Genomic DNA, 25,347 nt, shown 5'->3' on the forward strand with positions numbered 1-25,347 from the left:
TTCATCCCATAGTATAAAGAATCCCAATAAACAAATTCACATATCGAACACACAAAACTTGGCATGAAAAAAATTATTCTATTAGCTTTTATTTCAAACATTGGCTTTTTAAATTTCAAAACAATACAATTTCCCGCCCATCTCATTTACTGTAAAAGTAAATCCACTACGGCTCTCTGAACCATTAAAAAAAAAGAACAGAGCTTTATAAAAAAAACTACAATTGTGATAACAACCCTGAACCAAACCAATATAGCATCGTTAGGATACATTTATACAAGCATCATTGTTCTTATCACTTCAATAAAAAAAAAATCAATTGTACATTTTTTTTCTCAAATCAATAATTTTGCTGCACAATATTTTTCAAATGCTGGCTGTTCTCCAAATTTTTGACAATATTATTTACATGCATTAGAAATTTTAAAATGTGCAATATTCCATATTAATTTTTGAAATTAATGCAATTTAATGTAAAACTTGTGAAATATAAAACATTTTCTCTTTTTTTTCCAACTATGTGTTTGATGGTCATTCTATGCATACAAAAGCTCATTATAGACTGAACTCAAAAATATTTTACAGCTTTGTGTTGTTTCATACATTTTTTTAATTAAAATTATTCACATTTATTTTTTTTTGCTATATTATTCTAGAATGATTAAGTAACCTACTAAATGAACTTTTCCTAATCAGAATACAATTGTTTTACATGCTCTCATCATTCTCTGATCTTTTATAATTAAAAATTTATTACATTTAATTTTGATTGTAAAAATTCAACATTTATCTTGTACTAGATAAATCAAGCCGAATTGACTTCAATTATTAATAAAATATATAATCAAATAGCGTTTCATTTAACTTTATAAAAAATTATACAATAAAAAAACCCTGCATATATTATATATATCATTTTTAATTTTTAAGTATAATTTGTAATCATTATTGAATATTACTCATTTCTGAAAATTTACTCTTTATATTTTTGGTTGTCAGAGAACTCTGTCAAAATGAGAGGGGTGATAGTACATATATGACCACAATTTGCCCCTGCACCTTTTGCAAGACATCAAGGCAAGGTGATAGTATACCAAGACAATGGAACACAAAGTCGAAATCCAATTATTCTCTCAGGGGATGTGTCCATTACTACTTCGGAAGTGACCAAAATATGACAACCTTGCTTATATCATATGGAGCCACATGGAAATTACTTCTAGTCATGGGCAATTATGGGGGGGGGGGGAATACTTTCCTTTTTTTCTCTCCCACTACGGATATGTGAGAGAGAAAAAATTCCCTATCACTCCCAGGGTGATAATTTCTTAAATGACTATGTGTATAAATTTTAAAATCATAATACATACTTTATATACACAGGCATTTATATACCTTTTTTTCATGAATATATGTACATGAAATGATCCATTCAGCAGCAATTACTGAAAATTATTTAAAATACGAGTCTGAGCAAAAACAGACAAAAATAAACGGTTTCATAGTTCATAAGTACTGTATCTGCTCGAGATTTCGTGTTATTCATTTCCTTTTTTTTTATTTTTCCCTTCCTTTTTTTTTATGCCAGTGTGACTGAAATTCCATGTCAATATACGCTAAACATAAGTGTCATTTGCGATCCTATGTCCCATAGCAAAAATTATTTGTCTTGATATGCTCTATAATCCCCTGTTTTGGCAGTACATTTCTGGGACATACTGAATAAAACGTCTTGGACAAATTTCAAAAAACAAATTGTATCATAAAATAGACCTACCAAAAATTACACACTAAAACAAATTTACCTAATTTTGAGAACAACCAGCAATATATATTAGGTGTATTTTATTTAATATCACTCAACCAACACTACAAGAAGTCACTGCAAAAATTTGAAAATTTGTCATTGCTCGATGAGATGGCAAAAAAATAAATGAAATTAGATAACCTAAACAACACAATTTTAAATCTTAATACATTGAAAAAAACACAGAAAATCACCCCTCGATCATTAGTAACTTCGTGGCCTTCTATTACGACTACCCATAAGGTGATTGAAACAGTTCCTTTCAACAATTCTGACATAACTTTTTTTATAATGGAAAAGAAAATGACGTCTAAGTTATACAATATGCTTCTCTTATTTTTACAGCATATCACAGTGGTAAGACTGAATCATAACTTGTGCATTAAAAGAAATGTTATACTAATGGTGATGAAAATTACAAACATAACTTGCAATAGAGGAAAGGAAATAAGAAAATACATAGTAACAGCTTCATAATGAAGTGATGCCTGAATACTTCTGGATAGGTACAATCTCTCAAACAAGTCATGTGTTAAATTCAATTCCCTGATTGAAGAATTTCCTCCCTTAATAGGCGATTCATTCAACCCTTTTCACAGCAGCGTACAGTAGGGCCTTGATTAACTAAGCCTCCATCGACTCGACCAAGGCACAATGTCAGATCAATGTCAGCCGGTGGCATATACCTTTCATACACATAGCATGATATGAAAACGAAATCATTCAAACTATTCCTTTTGAAAACATTTTAATATAACTATTACAATTGCCATCATCTATGAAAATTCAATAATCTGTTTGTAAATAAAATTTTCTTGTGATCATTTTTGAAGTTTTATTTACGTATTCAAGGAACGATTCCATTCAGATTTCATTATCCAAGGTGACCATGAACCCATTACTGTTGATTAAGACTCCCACTTTAAATTATTTTTTAATGCTCTGACATGTTTAACTCATTTTTTTACATATGATGCCTTCTTCTTTACAGTGAATACACCCAAACTTCATAATACAAACTTGCTTGATATTAACTAAATACTTGTCCCATTAGACGGATAGAAAATTGGGTGCTGCAATTAATGCTGGCTTTAAATACCTATGATAATGCATGAGTATGATTTGTTTTCAGAAGAAAGTCTCATTAGAGCTAAACTCAAGCTTTCAGATTTCCCTTAATGTACGAAGATAAATATCCAAAAAAAGCAAATAAAACTTTTATTCACTTGAGGACCCAATTCTATTCAAAAGGATATGGAACATTTTATGGCGACACATTAATTAATACTCAAAAGAAACACATGTTGTGGCATATGTTAAACTGATTGAATGAGGAATGAAATGATGAACCTCTCCACTAATTATACAAAGTACAGCTGACAGGATACCAAATGAAGATGATTGGAAAGAAAAGCCACATTCCTGTGTAGAGAACAGTTGTCTGTTCCTCACAGTGATCACAGTAACTGTCACATTCCCCACAGAGGAATGGTTTTTTTTCAATCCAATTTTTTCTTTCCAATTACCTTCGCTTGGTATACAGTCATCTGTACTTCATAAAAACATAGAAGACTTTCTAGTAGCTTCAAAATTAAATGAACTTTTCTACTGATACATCTCTTCAATAGTTTTGTAGCTTATAAGAACTGCATCTATCCATGTAAGAGAATTAAATGATTTTCTACAGATAACAGAATTGAGAGTTCAAACACAAATACCACACTCCTTCTCACAGACAAGCACCAGCAAAAAAATTATGTTTACGCTAACCTCTATGCAAAGCATCAGAATTATACCAACCATGTTTAGGCTACACCAGAAGTATTCAGAAAAAATAAAAAAATAGATACACACATATGAACAATGAGCTTTTGTAAAGAAAGAATAAAGCCAGATAAATGAACCAATAAAAGCATATGAACGACAGAAAAGAATCTACCTAAACACTTTTTGAATCGTTTGCTACTACACAAGTCCAAATAATTTTTTTCTTCATTTTCTTAATAACTTGAAATATGTAGAGAACACTTTACACACAGAAATAATGTACATGACTATGTGTAAATTTTTAAAATCGTAATACATAAACTCTTATATACACACACATTTATATACTTTTGTTCATGAATATATGTATATGAAATGATCCATTCAGCATCAATTACCCAAAAGTACTTAAAATACGAGTCTGAGCAAAAACAGATATGATGAATAAACGGTTCCATAGTTCATAAGTACTGTATCTGTTCATGAGATTTTGTGTTCTTGATGAGAAAATGAAACAAAAACCACAATGCCTTTCTGTTAACACAATACAGATTAAAGATGTGATACCCCCCCCCCTTTACAATTAATCAGAAATTAGTGTTGGGAAAAAAGTCTTACTTTCTTAAATTCCAACATGAATAATAAACTAGAACAAAGCCTTGGGCGAAAAAAATTGTTCAATAGATTTGTACCATATTATGCAAACAATCACTACTTTGAACTATTCAAGATATAGCAGCACTAATTTATCTCACTCATAAAGTGAGAAAATATGGATGGTGGAGGGTTTCCATACTTATGAGTATATCTTGGTAATAGATTATTTTTTCTCATCCTGGTTTAAAGCATAAATGCAATGAAGATTTGGCAATTAAATTTTTTTTTTGGCTGCAGGTTTTTTTCTTCAATGACACTCTACTTCACCCAATATAAAAAGAATGAGGTTGAGATGAAAGAAAATAAACGCTTTGAAAAAGTTGTGGAAAATATAGTTTGATAGAAATAATATTGTTTTATGAAGAACCTTTATATATATGATCTCTTAATTACTACAGATTTCAAATAATATATTTTTATCAAGGTAAACGAAAACATCCAGGGTAAAAAGGATGTTATTTTCACATCAATGCTTATAATAAATTACTCTTATGCATGAAGTAAATCTTTTAAGTTCTGTTCTCAACAGGTAGCTGATTTTTAAGAATTGCCTATTTTTAAGGAAATCTAGGAACTGCATCATATTAGGAATCATTGAAATCAGTATACATGAGAAGACACTTTTGCAATATGCATAGTTAAGAACACTCAGCCAATAAAAATTGAGGCGTTGCAAAATAATGATTTTATGAAAGTAACATCTACATTCTTATTTTTATTCAGCTGCATTGAAAAACAAACTTCCTCCCCAAACAAAATAATAAATCAGAGCATAAATCATACACAAGGCATAATACAATAATACAATAGAACCTCTCTAATCCAGAAACTTCTGCTGAAATTTTTTTTTCCTCAACCTAAAACTCACATTTTTTTTCTTTACCCAAAATAGATTTCAACTTTTCTATTACACATCAGTCATTTTCTATATTTTTATACCACTTTTTTGATGTATTGTTGGTGTCCACTGTGGTTTTCAGGCTTCTGGGAATTCTGAAATAATGATGGCACCTGTGCATCTCAATGAATGTGCAGACCTGCCAGCCTTAAGAAAGTGAAAATCCTGCAATTTATTTAAAAATCTGGTAAATGTACATGCCAATTTTTTTTATGGATAATGAAAACCTTTTGTGGAATAACATTAAAAATAATAATAAATCTGGAAAATTCCATTATCTGGAAATACCTAGGTACCGAGGTGTCCATATTTGAGAGGTTCTACTGTATCAAATTAGAGGAAATAGGAATAATCAAGATAAAAGACTCTAGGGTTAAAGAACAAAAGATGACATAAGCATACAAGTTTGCCATAGCCAGATTTCTCCAATGTTGATGAAACATGGTATCTAGCATTTACTGAACAGATTATGGGGGAAATATGCTTTTTAATTCAGAATTATTTTCTGATTATAATTATATTGATAAAAGTGTGCACAAATTTCATTTATGCAATTATAATAGCGCATTGATGAAATTTGAAAATTTTTAATCTGTTTCTGTCGTGTCCACAAATATTTTTTTTTCTTAAAATACATTAAATTTTAGGTCCTAAATTTCATACATATTATATACATAGAGGATGACAAGTTTTTCTACTTTTTTTTCAATCTTATGATGAAAAATCATTTGGTTGTGTCAAAAAGTGAGAAAAAGACTCTTGAAACATATAATTTATGATAGCACATAAATGAAACGGAATTTGCCAACACATTTCCAAATGGGGAAGTGGTAAAACATTTCAACAGTACTTTGTTTTATTATTCACGACGCTGAATCAAAGTCTGAAAATAACTTGATATATTATCAAAAACAAAAAAAAGGAAGGGGGGAAAAAGCAAGTTCACAAACAGAATTCACAAGTTTAATAAATGAATTTGTATTTTCCCCCAAAGAGTCTATATATATATATGTGTGTATACATATAAATTTTTACAAAGTATTCAAATCCTTATGAAGTCATTTTCTCACCACCACTCGTTTTATCTATCATAGCATTTTGCAGAGCATAGAATTCTTGCCATTCTTTCTTCTCTGAGCTAACAGCTCTAGAAAAAACCTACAAAAATATGAAACAGAATTCAAAATCAAAAACATTGTATTCTCCCCACATAAAATATGTTATTCCATTATATATTTATATGTGGAGCACAGAATTATACTTAAAACGAAGAAAGAGAAGTAACACAATGTAGAGGAAATGAAATACAGTACATACCGCTTAACCATAGATAACTAAACATTTGTCTACTAGACCAGCGGTTCTCAACCTTTTTTTGCCCATGGCCCCCTTTCAACCATTTCTCATTCCTGAGGCCCCCCTTGTGACCATAATTAATTTCCTACCCCCCCCCCCCACTCCCCATTTTCCCGTTAAAAGACAATTGTTCAAATACTGTTTGAAGTATAAATATAAGTTTTAATTTCATTTATTTTTAATTTATGAAAATAACGAAAAAGCAAAATAAACATAATACAACACAGTAAAAAAAAATATATACTGTAATAAATTTTTTTCAATCAAATGTGAACATTGTGCTTGAAGACGGCATAATGTCATCAAGTTACTGTACAGGATGAAGTCTGAATTATTTACACATTAGTTTTTCTTGCGTAAATTTGCATTTGGGTGAATCAAAATTTCAAGCTAATCAGAAATCATAAATAATCAGATTTCAAATAAGAAAATTATGGGTTTACTGATTTATAATTTTGATACGGTGAAATTTACATTCATCATGGAAATCTGTCTCGTTGAATTACAAGCTATCTCCTAGTGGCTTTTTGGTTCATAATGTGGCCTCTGTCTCGCAGACAAACAAAGCAACGTATGTGAGTTTGGCTTACACAATATTTCACACAACAGACACTATTACATATAATGTACAGGGTGCATAGGTAACAAGACGTATGGTATTTTACTGGAAAACCGCGTTCACACTACACGGGAATAATTTCAATTAGAAAAATTATCCAAATATTGTGTAGTACTCGGATATGTCATTCATGTTGCAAGGGGTTGTATAGTTATTAAAATAAAAATGTTAACTTTTTATACAGACACAGTGTGCTCATAAACCCAATTACAAAATTGTTGCCCCGTCTCTTCTGATACCAACAAAACCGTTTTATCCACATTTAACGTTGTTTTTTGGTTGGTTGTCTTCAAATAAATGTTACTGTCAATCACTGTCAATAAAGTGACACTGTATGCATATATACATTCATCTCGAAACCTTATAATTATTGATAACAAACTCATGACAAGGGCTCTACGTTTCATCTGTAGGTCATAAAAATCAGAGCTCTACTTATGAGAAATTGGTTACACACACGCGCAAAAAAATCACTGTTTTCGTGAAACTCTTAAAAATTTTGATATTTCAAGTGCTAAATTTCATCTTTTAACTACTCAGATCCTTATTTATGCTCAACATTGAAATATCCTGCCAACCAATCAAACGTTAGTGTTACTTAAATAGGGTAAAAATTACGAAAAAAATATTCTATGCATTTTGTTTGAAATTAAATTTTTTTGGTCACTCTTTTAATAAATTTCTTCATGGCCCCCTTATCAGCAGCTATGGCTCCCCTTTTGAGGTATTTTCCTCCATGGCCCCCCTGGAATATGCTAGGGCCCAATTGGGGCCATATGGCCCCCGGTTGAGAATCACTATACTAGACTACCAACCCCTGCCAGTTTTACGAATTTGAGATGTTTCAGTTGAGCTCACGCCACCTCACTCCCAGTATCTTATAACTAGCAAAACAAGTTTTTTTTAATATATTTTTATTTTATCTATTTTATTACTATTATTATTTTTGAACGTAATTAATTATTTATTATTTTTGAAGTATTATAATATAAAAGTATTTATATTATAATACTTTTCTTAAGTTACGTTAATTTGTTTGAATTAGCATAACTTAATCCAGTAATTAACTGCATAAGAGTATGTACTTACTACTTACATTTCTTTTTTTACAGTCAAATACATTTTCATTGCATCATCATAAAAAATGAAAGAATTTGTTTTTATTCTGCCAATACAATATACAATTTTTCGGAGAAGCTAAACTTTGATTTTTTCAAAACATTTGGCATAACAACCTTCCTATACAATGCCCATTTTGGGGGTCATTATAATGAGTGTGAACTTTATACCATTCAATAAGAATTTACCATCAAGTTGATTTGATTCAACTCTTTAAAAAAAATTGATCCAATGAATATTAGAAACTTACGGGTTCTGTGAATGGAATTGAAGGACCTGCACACTGGAGTGAATTACTTTCACTCGTCATGGAAGGATTCTGTAAATCATCATCATTCTCAAGCTGAGCCGATGGTCCTAAGTTCAGAAGAAATTGTTCATTATCAAACAAACATACCATGAATTGCTACGAATTTTCGAAATAAATGTTCCGTTAAGCAAGAAAAATTGTCAAAATTTTTTTGTTATACTTTTATTTACATAAAAAAATTAATATTAAAGATATGAAATTAATAAAATATGAAAAAAAAGCATTATTAATGACATATGAAGTTAATTCTTTCAACTATAAATGAAGAATGGAATTTCTTGTAAAATGTAGTCAAAATAATTGCAGTAATAATTGCACGTCAAGAAAATCTAGGCTGCAGAATAAATTTTTAGGAGCAAAACAGGTAAAAAAATATTTCAACTTTTCCGGATAACAACCCTTTCCATATTGATGGATAGGCTGACACGAGTTCCCAAAATTTTGTGTTGTCCTGACCCTAATTTAGCAACAACATATAGAAAATTTTAGGTGCCAATCCCAATTTTTTAGTCGCCATGGCAACCTGGCCCCTGTCCAGCCCTGGTGTAGGTGCTTAAATTGAAATAGGCAAAAAATCATAATGAATAAATTTTGTTTTATTTTATTTACTCTGTTTCTTCTATAAATTTTCATTACTTTGCAATGAGTATTCTAAGCAGCAATTGTAAAAAACAACAATGAACATACAAAAGTGCCATGTAAATTGCTGCTGTGTGTTCAACATGTTCAGAAGTGAGTATTATCTAGCAAATTTAATACCTGAAAAAACAAACTACAAGTTTCACCCTACTTTTTTACTATATCCTGCCCTTATTTTGCAAAGGTCAACATGGCTAATATCAAAAAGATTTTATGAAGAACCTGTCACACTGAACTGTATGTAGATTTTTGCTTGAGCAATTCATATTCCAGTTTTCCAATTCACTTTATTTGAGATAATTACAGCAATTTATTTTGAGTGATTTTATCTATTTACAAAATGTGTTTATCTAACAGTGTTTAACAAAGTAGACGATGGGGATCCAGGGTGATAGAAGCTACGGGGGAATAACATAAGATCTTATGGGTTCGCTTGAGTTGGAGGGCAATGAAAGAAAAACATTTCTGAATATGGGGGGGTGGTGGTGGAACAAACAGTTTGGAAAACTATGATGTAACACAGCAGTTCTCAACCTTTTTTGACACATAGAGCCTCTTCTGGTATATAGTGTGTATGGCCTAGCCCCGTGGTCTATTTTTTATTTACTCATCTAAGTTTCTGACCTATTTTTAGTATTCAAAAATATTTATAATAATTTTTTTTCAAATTTAATGTTTTTTTATATTTTACTCGAGCGGGCAAAAAGCCCCTGGAGAGGTCAGACAAAGCCTCCAAGGGCTCCGCGGAGCACTGGTTGAGAACCGCTAATCTAACATAATCATCCAGCGAGAAAAAAAATTGTGTGAGAGTATATATATAATAGGATAAAAATACAAGAGAAATGAAGACAAAAAATGAAGAGGTAGTGAAAAAGTATCTTTTGAATGGCAAAAGCGCTGGTGCTGCTCACTTGTTCTTTCAAATATATATATATATATACAAAGAATTATTTAAGAAAAAGGAAAAAAAATATGATTAAATACAAAGATGAAGATTGACAAAAACTAATTTACGAAGGGGAACAGCAATCATGGACATTGTGACAGAAGCAGGTGTTTAATAGTAGTGTAGCATTAGAGGAAAGTACACATACATTTTTTTAATAGTTTGTTATAAAAAAGATTAACAGTTACTAAATCCACCAGCTTATTCCTAGAAAAGCTACATTAATAAAAAAAGAAGATAAGTTAATTGTTTGTTTTTTTTGTTTTTTTTTGTGGAACATTAGAAAATCTAACAGTGAAATGCACAAAAAAAAATAAAAATTCATTTCCCATCACTTACAATTTCATTGCTTAGTCTCCAATGTACAAAAACAAACTTCAAAATGCAACTACAGTAGGGCACCAATAATCGAAGTCTCAATTAACCGAGAAGACACCCAGGCTCTATCACACAGGGTGATTTAAGCACATTGTCCCATGCATAGGTGTACACAGAATTTTCTCAAGTGGGGGGAGGGGGGGGGTTCAATTTTTTTTTACTCTCGGGGAGGGGAGGGGTTACGTTTTTTCCAGCAAAATAACACTATAATCTCGGCTTGAGAGGGTTAGAACCCCAAACCTTCCTTTGCGTACACCAATGGTCCCATGGGAACTAGCATGCCTCCGGAGATTTATTGAACATTAAAATTACATCACCAACCATCACTGGCAATCACCATTGGTCTCAATTAACCATTTTTTTGTTACCTGAGTGAGATAGTTTTTGTAAATTCATTTAAAAAGTAGGTCCAGTAAAATGACATGCTAAACTCTTCTAGTGTCGCACATGCAAACTACTTTAACCCTTTGACTATATATTTTATATTTTTTTTACCTAATTTACTATGAAAGTGGACAAAATAGGTCACAAATATAACAAATTCAGTGTTTCAGATTTTTTTCACCAAGTGTTTTCGAACCAAGGCTGAGACACATGTTATAGTCACTGATGGGACACATATGTCCCAGTCGTAATCAGTGATGAGATACATATGAAAGGACAGTATACATATATTGCTTTGAGTCTGGTAGTTGCAGTGCTGAGTAACTAAGGATGAAACACACAAACAGGTCTGGCTCTAGGACTGGGACATATTATCACAATTTTTGTACCAGTAGTAATTTTTTAAATTGTATCGTAGTGGGACATATAATATGTCTCACATTAGTAGTCAAAGGTCTAACACTTCACTTTATACTACAGTCATTTCACTGTTTTATTGCACTATGCAGTAATTAAAAATAACTAATACAGTAAAACCCCTCTCAACGAACACCCCTCAGATGTGGTCACCCGTCTTCAATGGCCAAATAATAATCCCCCTTTATATGGTAAAAGTATGAATTTCAAACTCCTGATTTACAGTCACCCCACTTTCACAGACAAATTTTTTTTGCCCAGGCGGTGACTGCAAAAGAGAGGTTTTAGTGTATTATAATAATATTAAAGCAAACATAATTTCCATCATTTATAGCTTTATTTATTTCCTTTAACCTCAAAATTCTGCAAGGTCCAGATCATCCGAAGATTTTGGTTATCCTGGGAAGGTTCGAGTGGCATTCGCTCAGATGAGTGGGGCTCTACTTGCATCTACTGACAGAAAAACACTAAATAGACTTTACAAACTAGAGATTAAAAAATGAAACTCTGCATTATTTTGAAACACTACCTCCAAACTTCAAAGGCGTAGCAGCAAATGGGTTAGAATTCAGTTGTGCTCTAGGAGGTGACCCTAACTGATGAAAGGCATCCATCTGCTGAGTAACACCCAATAAGCCACCTTCTTGCACTGTAACTATCACCCATATTATGTCTGGAGAAAAAAAAAGATTATTTATAAGAGCAAGATAGACACATCATAATCAATAATTTTTAAAATGCATGATATAAGTGCACAAAATAAAACTAAGCATCACGATAATGTCATGATTATGACATTCCCTCACTGATGGAGGAGAAAATGCATATTATTAAAAAACCAGAAGTTTAGGTAAAATGCCATATAAATGCCTTTTTTGCTTGTGTTCAATTTTTTTTTAAATGCCTATTTTGAATTTTTTTTCTGCCGTAAATTCTTATTTCTAAATTTTGTTTATGTTTATCCACGAGTTTTAGAGTCCATATTCTGTAGAGCTTGATTTTTTATTTTCAACTCAGTATTAATCCTTATCATATAACCCCCTCCCAAATAGACATAAGTGTCTGAGAGATAGCTAAAAAAAAATTGATATTGTCAAGGTATAGAAGTTACGTAAATCTCTGATATAGGCAGTTTCGGAAAGCAAAAACATACAGTGGAACTCGTATTGAGACTATAAGAGTTCTAATTAAAGACAAATAGAATCAAAATTATTCACTGATGCACTAAGTGTGCTTGTGCAAGATGGTGATAAGGCCACTATGCACCACTCTGACGTGACATGGTCCCACGTCACATCAGTGCAGTGTGAAGAGGTCTTTAGACATAAATACAGCGATAACTAGGCTAACAAATATGCACCTGTTTACAAATTTTTCAGCTAACAAAGTTTTTTGAATTTTTACTGCCTCTGCTAACAAATATTTTTGACACAGAATTTTTCAAATTCGTTTCCATGGAGGAGCACAAACAGAAACTTTTGGTAGAGTTCTTTAAAATTAATGTCACTCACACTTTATTAATTTATATCTAACTGAAAATCATTTTAAAGTACCTATATTTTCACGTGAATACATCTTTTAAATTGTCTGGGGAATATGTCATTATTATGAAAATATGTTTTATTATGAAAATATGTTTTATTATGAAAATATGTTTTATTATGAAAATATGTTTTATTATGAAAATATGTTTTATTATGAAAATATGTTTTATTATGAAAATATGTTTTGGAGATAAATGTATATGAAAGCGTTCCAGTTTTGATAGTTAACTGATTAAGTACTTTGTATTTGATTAAATCACCTCTTCTCAACCCTTGGGGGAACCAAAAATGGGTTTTTTTTAATTTTAATAACTTAAATTGGCTAACAATGCAATCTTAAGCCTTTTTGATTTATTTCTCCTTTTTTCCTATTAATTATGAATGCCTGTCTTAACTGACTATTTTTAAGCATTTTAAATTATTTTTTGCCTGCCTATCTTCACATTTTTTATGCTTAAACTTCCACGTTCTACATATTAAAGAGGTGGTCTTCAAACATTCATGCTTCAAATATGCTTGGAAAATGTGTATGTGAATTGCCCACTTACCTTCCCTCCCCTTATCTATAATCATATCTGAAAACCAATATTTTGAAGTTTTATCAATTACTTTCTGCCATTACTGATTGCTTCTCACATATTTGTGAATTTGGTGGCATCACATAGTCCCAAGGATACAAGTCCATATCACATTTCACGAATCATTTTCTTGGGGGGGGGGGGGGGGTAATGAACTTTTACAGGGGTCTGTCCAGTAAAATTTGGGTCAATTTTCTAGACTCTTCACATAATTCTGAATCTGAATACGAGCCTTTCACAGAACACTCATTAACAAAACCATAAAGTTTTATTTCTTTTGAACAAAATTAACTTGATCGTTTTGTTTCTCACAAAATTATGGATCACTTTCACAAAAATAACTTTTTCACAGAAACAGACCCTATAAAAGTCTAAACAGACCCCTGTTTTACATTGCCTTCATAAAAATTAACCCTTAAATGCATGATTTTTATTTTAAGCTTTTTTTTTCAGAGTTGCTGATACATATAGAAAGAAGGAAAAATAAAAAAAAAATCTATTTTGAATCGTACAGATTATACAGGGTCTCAAAGGGAATGTAGGCTTATAGAGCCTCAAAAAATTGCACAAAAAATAAATTTAATGAAGTAATATTACTTTCCAAGTATATGTATATAACTACCTTCGTGATAGACACTACAGTGAACTACAGTAATGAAAAAATTTCAATTGCAAACTTCAAGGTAGAAAAAAAAGAAATGCAAACAAAATATTTTAACAAATTAGCAAAACCACAGACACACGTGCTCTGTAACAAAGAGTTGTTGTCATGATTGGGACATCTACCAGCAAATTCAAAATATAAAATGGAAAGAATATTACCTCATCATATGTGTAAAGTCAGTTCTGAATTTTCTATCTTCCCACTGGTTGCAGTAATCAGACCTGCCAACCACCAGAAGATAAAAATCCCATAACTTTCTCATGAAAATCTGGCAATTTATTTAAAAATCCAGCTAACGCACCTTTGAACTTTTAACATTTTTCACTGGCATAATAAGAAATAATACACATACGGTGACCATATTACCCATATTTTAAACATAGCTGTATTTGTTATTTACATTTGTTGTCCGACTATTCTAAAGAAAAATGTCCAGTTTTTTCAACAATGCTTCCATGTAATATTAATGTACATAATATTCTTCCATGAATTTCTGATATTTACTGGACATTTTTGCTGTGTTAAATTTTTTTCCCCCGTAAAATCATTATAATTGACAGAAATTTTTAGAAACACCCAATTTTCCACCCATCAACAATTTTCAGCAATAAATTAAGAATTTTGTCCACAACAAGCAATGTCCCATATTTTCCGGTATATGGATCCTGATTTTTTGTAATTTCAACTATGAAATATGGTCAGCATAGTAAAACACGGAGAAAATATGGTCAATGAATCATCTATCAGCCAATTTATAATTAAACACACATACAAAAAAAAGTTTTCAATGCAGCCATATTTGTTTACGCTCAAAGATTTAGATGGCTCTTTGATCACCTTCATGCAGGCTACTGCACCTTGTGTCTAGGTGGTGTGATGTAGCAAGAGCTTTTCATGTAATGGGGACAGGGTCGCTTTCTAAAAATAAAACTAGCAGCAAAAAACAGCTAACTTAACATTTTTTTTCTTTTTTATTATTTTCAAAATGATGGCAATATTTGTGAACCAACAATATACATTTATAATCTGGGAGCCCTGAGAATGTCATGAAATCCAGCATTGCCGGGCTAAACCCAGGAAGTTGGCAACTTTGAGCAAATGAACATTAAACGTCCCAAAGCAGAACATTTTACATTGTTCTGCAACGAGCTCTTCACTGACTAGAAATGTTCTGCAGTAAAAATTCCCTGGTACAATTATTTAATCTCATTGCACTTCACTCGTAGTTAGAAAACTGATGATAGCACTATACAAAAAAAAACTTCATGTTAGGTTCACAACATGTACACACACATTCTGGCATGTACCAATTCATTAGAAATTCCATAGAGGGATGTGTACGAGGTGCCTGTAAGGTTAAGTAGTATTAGAAAAAATTCCCATAGGAGTGTTTCTTAACAGTACTTTTCTTAAAATTCTTCATGATTGTTCTGCAATGTACGTCACAGATTTTGGCATATTGTATTAAACGTATTCTTTGCAAATATGCAAAGCTATGTATTTAAGGGTAAAAATAAGTTAATCTTTAATTAAACAGCATCTATATTGCAAAAAATAATTTGATTCCAAAAATAACATTCCTTTGATGATTTATAAAAATGTAGGTATAAAATCAGCATAAAATTTTATATTTTGGAACTTGTGTTCAATTTTTTGAGAAAACTGAAATTGATTTTTTCTTCTATATTCCTATTTCAATATTATTTGCAATTTTAAAAAAATTGTCATTTTACACTCAGAAAGTTACAATAGTAAGTGACAATCTGAGAGAAGGTAATCTTGAAAGCCACGAGAGAAATTTTTTTTTTTTTAAAATACCACATGGAATCTCTCCACACTCCATATTCAAACATTTAGTATTCAATGACACATGTCTGTGTACACACAGTTCATAAAAAAATTCATAAGCATTCGTGACTAGTGATCAATAATTTAGTTCACAAAACTCACCACCAAAATACTGGCCAGTACTCAAAGCCATCCTCCATTGGCCCATAAATGTACCCGAAATTTGTGGACTTATCATTTCCACCGACACATCAGTCATCTCTCCTGGTTCTAAAGACTCCACTGGTACATAATTGAAATGCCCCATGCGATATCCAGATACGAATTGTAGATTGCAATTTTGTGGCCAACACTTGAAACCTACATTTTAATAACATTAAAAAGTTAATTCTTTCACAACATTGAATTTCACTGTAACTTTCAAAGAATATAACATGGGCATTTCTTTTTAATATAGAAAAATCTGCAAAGGCATTCGTCTGCTGAGAAAGCCACCTGCTTTTGATTTATTGTTGTTCTTTGGCTGCAGACTTCTGTTTATGTTCAAATATTGTCTCCTGTATTTGTATATGTCACACTGATTAAGTCCTATAGATTTCTAAAGGGTCTTTGAAACAACCCATGCCATTGGAAATAACTAAAGATGCTATCCTAACTTCCTCCACCTCATAATTTTATATATATATCCTCCACCACTTCATTATATTGAAATATATCAGTATATTTCATTATATCGGAAGTTTAAAGATAAGTCCAAGTGAGACACCCCTGACCGAGCCCGGTGTGGCCATACAGGTAATTGTAGAACAGACGTTGCCATCCTGCTCAGCACTCATTTAGACCGACGGGAGAGACGGGAAATAATTCCCCAAATTGAGAGCCAGTGAGAATCTGGTTCAAGGGGTGGTACCAACCCTCTTAATGTTCGTCACATGGTTTTAGCTATAGCTACAGAGCTAAAGCCGCTGACCAGGGTTTAAGCTGGATAAAAAATTCCTTTCGCAAAAAAGCGAAAATGAGGGGAAAAACTTTAGCAAAATGCTACAATGCTAAGGGGTCATTCAAGTATTTCGTCAGCAGATTTTTAGCCATTTTTGACCCCTCCACCCCTTGTCAGCAAAATTTCGTCAGCAGCTTAGAATATTTCATACCTTCAAAAAGGGTGGTTGATGTCGTCAGCAACCTTCAAACCCCCCCCCCCTGTCATCAAAAGTCAGCAAATCCGAAACCCCCCCCCCCCCGATGCTGACGTCATACTTGAATAACCCCCTAATGTAATGATTGATGGTTGGATGTCTACTCGTTGTGTACCTTGTGTACGCATTTTTGCGAAAGTGGCTACAACTTTTTTCGCACCCTGCGATTTTCTTTCGCATTTTGCAAAAAATGTGACCGTAGCTTAAACCCTGCCGCTGACCCCAGGTCTTAGTGCAACATGCACCAAGCTGAAGTCTCATCTCACTGTATCGATCTAGAAAATCCAACCTGTCAACAGTCTCCCTAACCTGTTAAGTTTAAAGATAAATAAAATTTAGCTTCTAAAGATAATTTCATATTTGAATATAATTAAAAAATGTATGGTTATTCATTTTGTTGTAATGTAAGCAGCAGCAATGGAAATGTATCAAGTTAGAAAATAAAATTAAAATTCATTTAAGGTTCAAGTACAATAGGTCAAACACACGTAAGGGAGGATTTTGTTAATTTCTTTGCAAAAAATGACAAGGGAAAAACCGAGTATGAACCTTATAATGAATTGAATGAGTCAGGCCTTTATATTGGATTGAAAATATCTTACATGAATCGAAGAAAATTTAGGATTCATCGCACCGGTCATTATAGTGGAACGGTCACTATAATGCAGGGTAGGGTCTGATGATTTTTCCACTTTGTAAGAAATTGTCCAACCATGAGATTTCTAGATAATAGACAATATTTCTTATATCGTGCTTAAAATCACCTTAGATATAATTTTTAAATGCATCCCTAGTTTTAGTTCTTTCAAGGGTATCTAATAGCACCAGTATGTGAACTATATACTGTTTGAAAGTGATAATGAAGTTGCTGTGGAGCTGTTTTTTGTGCAGTACACAAAAGTGTTGTGCAGTAAACAACTTTACAGGGTGGAATAACTGAATTTCATTCATCAACTAATCGATTATAATTTTTTGCTTCAAACCAACTCATGAATGAATTTTATGCTGGATCTAGCAATGGCAACTCAGGTAGATTTTCTTACACACCATAAATTTGGCAGTGGCTGATTATATAACATCTTTACAACAAAATTTTTGTTTTCCTTTCAATGAAATCAATACAAAAATAAATTGCAAAACAAAAATTTGTAACTAACCAGAGTTCTGTATTTTCCATGTTTTAACAAATCTTGTGTTGGGTGGAATGGCCTCTCCTTCTCCGATGGTCACATCTTTCACGAAGGACATACTTGGCAAACTCTCTTTGGGTGCATCACAATCAAAATATGAACACACTGCAGCTTGCAGATTCCTGGAATTCAATAATAAATTAATAGGAACTACCACACAATGGAAATATACAAATATAAAAATGGAACAAATACAAATGATCAAATTACTTTACCACCCCACTTTTTAACTGTTAAGCTAAACATCAATAGTAAAAAAAAATTCCTTTCCTTATCAACGTAATTTTTTGACAAGAATATATCTTTTGCATCATCTGACGATACTGGGTGCATTTGCATAAAATTGTGTAACAAAATGCTTAAAATACTCATGTCTCAAGAAGAGAGAGAGTTTGGAATATATCAGTTATTTATGTCTACAGGAAGATCTTATTAAAGCTAATCCAATGGTATCACTCTGGTTTCAATACCTCTTCCAGGTATGGGCACCAGGTTCACAGTTCGCTTTCATAATGAAATTTTACACTGTCTCACAAAGTTTGCAACATACACAGAAGCCAAAGGTGTTTTTTTTTATTATTTGGGTCCTACAGAAACAACTTGTGTTCCACAGAGTATGCAACAAGGCTTACAAATGTAAGTAACAACTAACAAGCATGTATGATTCAGAGAAACTTGAAATTGCAATACAGCATAATACAAAAGAGAAAAATATTAATCAAATCAACATGTACAATATTTAAGGATGCAATTTAAAAAACTGCAATATACCACCAGTAGATGCCAGAAGACATCAATGCAAACATTTAAAAAGGATTTAAAAAAAATATTTTTTACACAATAACACTTCAAAATACATACACGAATAGATAAATATACTACAACACATATACAGTCGAGTTTGGTTATAATATACCCACCAGGTGATTCGATGAGTGTATGTAACTGACATGTATGTAATAAGCGAGGTCTTGAAATTAGCTTAATAGCAGTAGCATGCATAAAATGCATTATTGTGATTGTCACAGACAAAATAAGCTTATGTAGCACTATATTCATGCTATGTAATTGAAATGTAATATGGCATGAATATAGTTTTTGATATCTGAAAAGGTTTAAAAATTTATTGGAAAACAAGATGCAACAACATGCAGACATTTTTGGAAATGTTAAGGATGTTTCTGAGTTTATGATAACGGTTTTCCTTTAAAGTTGACAGTATTATACAATTTATTCAGGATAAAAACTAACTGATGTTTATAAATTTTATATACACACGTCACCAATCAATAATACACTTGAATTAGCCAAAAGTAAGTAAGTGGATTTACAACAATTGTTCTTTTATCACCGCCATCCATAAAGTGATCACACAGTAACAAGAACAAGTAAAAATTCAATAATTTGAAAAGCATGGACGATGCAGTTTGCACAGAAAGACAGGATTGTACTAAATGTCAAAAATGTTATTGTCATAATAGTTACATTTATTACTGACAGACAATGCTAAAATGTGAAAAAATTTAAAGTGCCATCAGTTCATAAGAAATAATTATTTTGACAATACAATTTCTCGTTTGTTAAAGAAATGCAGGTCTTTTTGCAAGAAAACGTCAAGATAACACCCGCATACAATGAATGCTGTACAAAAAAGTCTGTTTTTGACTAAATGTTTCTAGATTATTTTTTTATGTGGTATGTTATATCCAAATTATTTTCTTGGTTAAGACCATTTTTTTGGCATGTTACAGTGTATATTCTAAGCACACACAGGGTACGTTATAACAGAGTTAAAAATATATAGACATGAATGGGCCAAATTTCAAGGATTACACAACCATATGTTATACCCATGGTGTATGTAATATCCAGGGTATGTTATAAGTGTACTCAACTGTATATGAAAATAGTGAGTAAAGATTAAATTCAAACAATAAATAAGTAATAAGAAAAAGAGAAAAATAATTATAATGATAAATGGCATTAATTATTCTAAAATAAAAAAAACGTACTTGCAAAGAAAATGAGAAAGTACACAAAATCACATATAGCTACACACTGTATATGCAAGTAATAAAACAGAAACTAGATTTTTTTCGCGAAAATATTTTTGTACAAATAATTTTAGAACGTGAATGACTTCCTCTCATCTGACTAAATCAGACAATACAGGTGGCCAAGTAATAGAAAGTTTCTTTCTGCATGAAAAAAGATGATGTATGGGATCTTCTTTATCAGTTCCACATGCACACAACAAACTACTGGCAAGTTTCATTCTGGTGAGATAGCTTTGAAAAACCCCATGCGCAGTAGTGAAAAATTAAGTAAAGTGGAAGTTGGTGGATGAAATTTCATTCTCGCCAGAATCGAAGGGAAGAATCTCTTTACTGGACTCACAATTTTAAAACTCAGATATTCTGTGTCCCACTAATGAATTTATGTCAATAAACATATTTATAGTAAGATTTTCGGACGTTGATGGATTTGAACAATGGTTGTGTGTCTAATCATGGGTGGATCTAGAGCTCGATGTTGGGAGGGGTGATTTTTACACATAGCTAAAAATTTTGTTGCTGTGAATGGTTTGGCCATGCGTCCCGCATATTTTGTCCTGCATACATCTTTTTTTTTGGTCCTGACTTTTCTCAAGAAAATTTCTGTTTTTCTCGTTTTTTAGTTTCTTGAATTTATTTAATAAAAACATTGATCAGGAAATTTTCAATGGATTGATTGAATGCAATATTATCATACATAAGTTGCAAAAGTTTCATGAATTATCACATTTTGCTTGGGGGAGATTACCCCTCCTCCGACCCTCCCATACATTTGCACCTGTGTCCGATAGATATTTTTGAGACAAATTGAATGATACACTAGGCATTCATAACTGTCTAGGCATTCGAAACTGTTTTTCTACTATATCTTGGGAAGTCTGCAATACAAATAGACGACAACGGTATTGTGTGATAGATATCCCAAAGACAAATTCCTACGATAGCTATGACATTAAGTCAGTATATACGTGATTCGAGGCTATTGTAGCCGTGTGTATGACCCCGCCTACACCAATTTTGTTGCAGCAGTTTTGTTACACAAAATCAGATTTGTTATACCAGAGTTTGTGCCTGTCAACATTTTCATAAGGCCCTAGAAATTTCAATGTTAGTTTGAGTAGTGTGATGACATCAGTTCAATGAGTCAAATTAATGATGATGAAATTTTTCATTGCATGATGAAAATTGGGTCATTACATTTTCTGGCATAAAATCTACATTTCTGTGCTCGAGAGGTAACTGGAAAGTTGGAATGAACTGTTGGTGTGGAATAAAGTGGTACACCGTTTGTGTCGGGCATGGGCTACAAACTTTATTGAACAGTCTTAATTTTGCTATTTGAGAATTGATTTTATGCATTTTTCTATATATCGATGTTTATTCTTGGTGCATACTGCACTTTGATTTTTTACATGTCTTCAATTTGCATCATTTTCATAATGATGCTCTCTATGTCATATTTGACATATTAATAAATTTTCTGGTTTTCCGGAGATGCTTATGTCACCCCGGGGACTGAAGTGTTTGCATTGCTTCTTGCAACAGAACTTGGGTGTCTCTTGATTCTCAAGTTAAATCAGTAGATTAATACATTAAAAAAACATCAGAAATTTTCAATGTGAATTAGGCTATATATTGCTACATCTTATCTGCAGCTTTTTTTTTTCTGAGAGGTTGGAATAGAAATATTAGTATATTTTTTAATTAGTTAAAAAATTTTTTTTAGTAATTTATAGATAGTGAAAAAGATGCGAGTAGAAAAATCAACATTTTTTTGAATGAAAATGTATTTCATGACCTCCCTTTTCCCTAGTTGTGGCCTTGGCAAAGACTAATTTGAACTCGTTACGATGGATCTGGATTAGGTTCACACATTTCAGTGTTTTATTAAACCAGTAAATTACTCTCGTACACCTTGTAAACATTTTTCACAAATTGGTACATGAAGGAATGTGTTGTGTGTACATGTATACAGCCCCTACATTCTAGTGCAGGGCCCCAAGCCAGACTTCTCACATACCGTTCTATAGTGAATTTATAGCATGAAAAAACAAAAAAGTGATGGTAATTATCCCAGGCCCTGTCAGCCGTATCCGTGTGGAGATCATGTATATGAGCGGTCCTAATGTATTTATGTTATTAGAGTTATGTTTGTACCATGTCTTATATACAGGGTGATTAAAGTTCCCGTACTTGAATAACTTTTCTCAAAATCTGCTTATCCGAATGCAGCCAAATTGTTAGGATATCTTAATGAGACCACGGGAGAAATTTATAAAATAAAAAAACAAGATCAATTTTTTTCACTTTATGGTGAAAAAGTGGTTTCCTTTTTTCCATGGTCTATATTACCAAATTTCAATGGAATACCTCCACCAGAATGGGTGCTACATATGTCTGAGTAGTGTCAGTATCAGGGTTTAAGCTAGATAAAAATTCCTTTAGCAAAAAATTGAAAATGGGAAAAAGTGCTTTAACAAAATGCTAATGATTGATGGATGGAACTTGTCTACTCGTTTCATACCTCCTGTACGCATTTCTGCAAAAGTGACAACTACTTCTTTTTTTTTCCACATTTTGCAAAAAATGCGACCATAGCTTCAACCCTGGTCAGTATACAAACAGCTTCTACATTGATCTGAGTCAGTATACTGAAACTACTGAGACCTGTTTCATCCATTATGGTAAGCGCATTCTATTGAAACTTGGTATATACGCTTTACGAACCACGGAAAAAATAAAATTCAATACAAAAATAGGCACTTTTTCAACTTGTGGTAAAAAATTTAAATAATTTTTTATTGCATAAATCTCTCTCCCATGGCTCCATTAATATATCCTGAAAATTTGGTTGCATTTGGATAAGTAGTTTTTGAGAAAAAAATATTTGAGAGTATTAACTGAAGTATATATTCAGGGGAAATACACGATTGTTTCAAAATTTAAAACTTGCTTTACACTTGGAATTTCAAGGAAATTAAAGCTCAATCAAAATCATCTACAATCCTGTACACATAATTTTTCACAGCCTATGACAATGGTGCTCAAACTGTGGGAGAATGCAGGCCACATCATCATTTTGAAAACGTGCTGTTGGCTGCTTAAGTGATCTAGTATTGTGCCGTGGGTCACTTACTCATACGTGATACGAGTCGCTTGATTCATGTATCCACAAGTACCCCAAGTTATGTGGACCTACACAGCAGGCATCTTTAGTGCTCTAGAATTACGACTCATATCACACTCAAGTGATCTTTAAATATATCCCTCACCTATCTGTGACGTATGTTGCAGAACAATTCGTGCTACTGCAGAACAATCTGGAAGAATTTTAAGGAAAAAGTACGGGAAATGCTTTATAGAGATTTTTACCGCAGAACATTTCCAGTCAGCCGAGAGCTCGTTGCCGAACAATGCAAAACATTGTTTTGGGAAATGTACCGCAGAGTGCTTTAGCAATCTGGAACTGGGCCGTAGGTCACTTGAGTAATCTGGAACTTTGCCATGGGTCACTTACTCATACATGATCTGATAGTTTGGCGCAGGCCACTTAAAAGCTTTGGAACTGCGCTGCAGGTCATTTGAGTGATCATTAAATGTGGAGTAGTGATATGTAAATATATTTCAGGCCGGCTTGAGACTAGAACCATATAGCCAATTACTCAAGTGATCTGTAAATATGTCTTGGGTCCCCTTGAGTGATGTGGGAATGTACTGCTGGTCTCATAAGTGATCTGTAAATGTGCCCACCTAGTTAATTTTTATAAAATTCGGTTTGAGGTCATGGGCCACATCAGATTACCGATGGCTAGTTATTTGCCCTGCGGGACATGGGTTACGCACGTATGAACTGCCAAGTCCATGAAATGAACTCGTCATGTAGATTTTGAAAGTGATATGTTATTCATCGCCAGGGCCATCTCGACATCATAAATGGGGGTGCCCCCTTCCCCACCTGGCTGGAAGTACTGCCAACAAATAAGCCTATCCTCGAAAATCATAGTAACATTATGATGGGGAAGGCAGTTGCCCCCGGGCCCATGCGTTGAGATAGCCCTGTTTACTACTTGGGAGATGAAATTGAGTAAAAAGAGTTACGGAAGGAAATGAATAGGTTATACCAATTGTTCATGTCCAAGAAAAAAGCGCACTCCGACGCGTTGATCTGGTGTCCGAGGACTTTTTGAAACTGCGAAATAAGGACATCTTTATCAGTGGTACCTAAGCAGCTGAATTGCTGCAACAAGTTTGCGTCCAATTCACGATTCACGTCCATCCTCCTTAGACAAGATTGGGGGCGACAGAGACAGAAAATGATAATAATTAAAAGTTTAGTTCCTAATTATCGACAATCTTCTACAAAACACACGGCAAATGAGCGGGCACGAATGTGTGAGCGGATTTACATTTCAATACGTAAACAAACTTTCAATTTTGCGTTTTATCCCCATTTGAGGTTCGATCACAACAGTGATACAGTGCCACAGAGAATTTAATAGGAGCATATACACACAGCGAGGTAAGGTAACTGGGTGACGTCACTGATTATAGGGTTAAACGATTAATCGATTCACATTATTAAAAAAAACGAAACAAATAGGTGTAGTTCTCTTTTTCATTCTGTTTCGAGACACAGTACCTGTGAAGTTTTGGGCACAAATTTCAGCTGAGAAATTAATCTATTTGCAGGTCAAGGGTGATACTTTGAGAAAAAAAACTTATTGGTTATCAGTACACTGACCATATCTTCTTGAGAAAAATACGAGATTTGTGATACAGAAAAATACGGGAGGCATCGCCAATTTCTGCCAAAAATTATGCCAGAAGGTCGGCAAAGTTGCCAACTATTGCTAAAATTATTGACAAATTGCCAATGACGGCAAATAAAACACTACAGTGTAAATTGCAGTGGAATAAAATGAATTCTACGAAGCAAAATGTTTAACATAACAAATATGTGAGATGATTATTCTTATTTATTGTCGTAATTTTCATAATATAATTTATGAGTTGGAAAGGTAATTTAAAGAATGAAA

The 25,347-nt window shown here is 32.7% G+C and overlaps 1 protein-coding gene across 1 annotated transcript; it reads right to left on the reverse strand.

Annotated features, from left to right (window-relative positions):
* Nucleotides 1-1,581: 1,581 nt before the first annotated feature.
* Nucleotides 1,582-24,853, reverse strand: LOC149083381 (protein ILRUN). The gene is made up of 6 exons (XM_089236653.1): nucleotides 24,433-24,853; nucleotides 18,225-18,379; nucleotides 16,034-16,231; nucleotides 11,827-11,970; nucleotides 8,474-8,580; nucleotides 1,582-6,287 (listed from the first exon to the last, which is right to left on the reverse strand). Exons 1-6 carry the CDS (start codon nucleotides 24,585-24,587, stop codon nucleotides 6,180-6,182), a joined length of 867 nt encoding a protein of 288 aa, XP_089092779.1. The 5' UTR covers nucleotides 24,588-24,853; the 3' UTR covers nucleotides 1,582-6,179.
* Between the last annotated feature and the right edge of the window lie 494 nt (nucleotides 24,854-25,347).

The sequence above is a fragment of the Pholcus phalangioides genome, unplaced genomic scaffold, assembly GCF_987345545.1.
Source record: "Pholcus phalangioides strain wild (caught in Gottingen) unplaced genomic scaffold, Ppha-v1.0 ptg000009l_1, whole genome shotgun sequence".
Classification (NCBI taxonomy): domain Eukaryota; kingdom Metazoa; phylum Arthropoda; class Arachnida; order Araneae; family Pholcidae; genus Pholcus; species Pholcus phalangioides.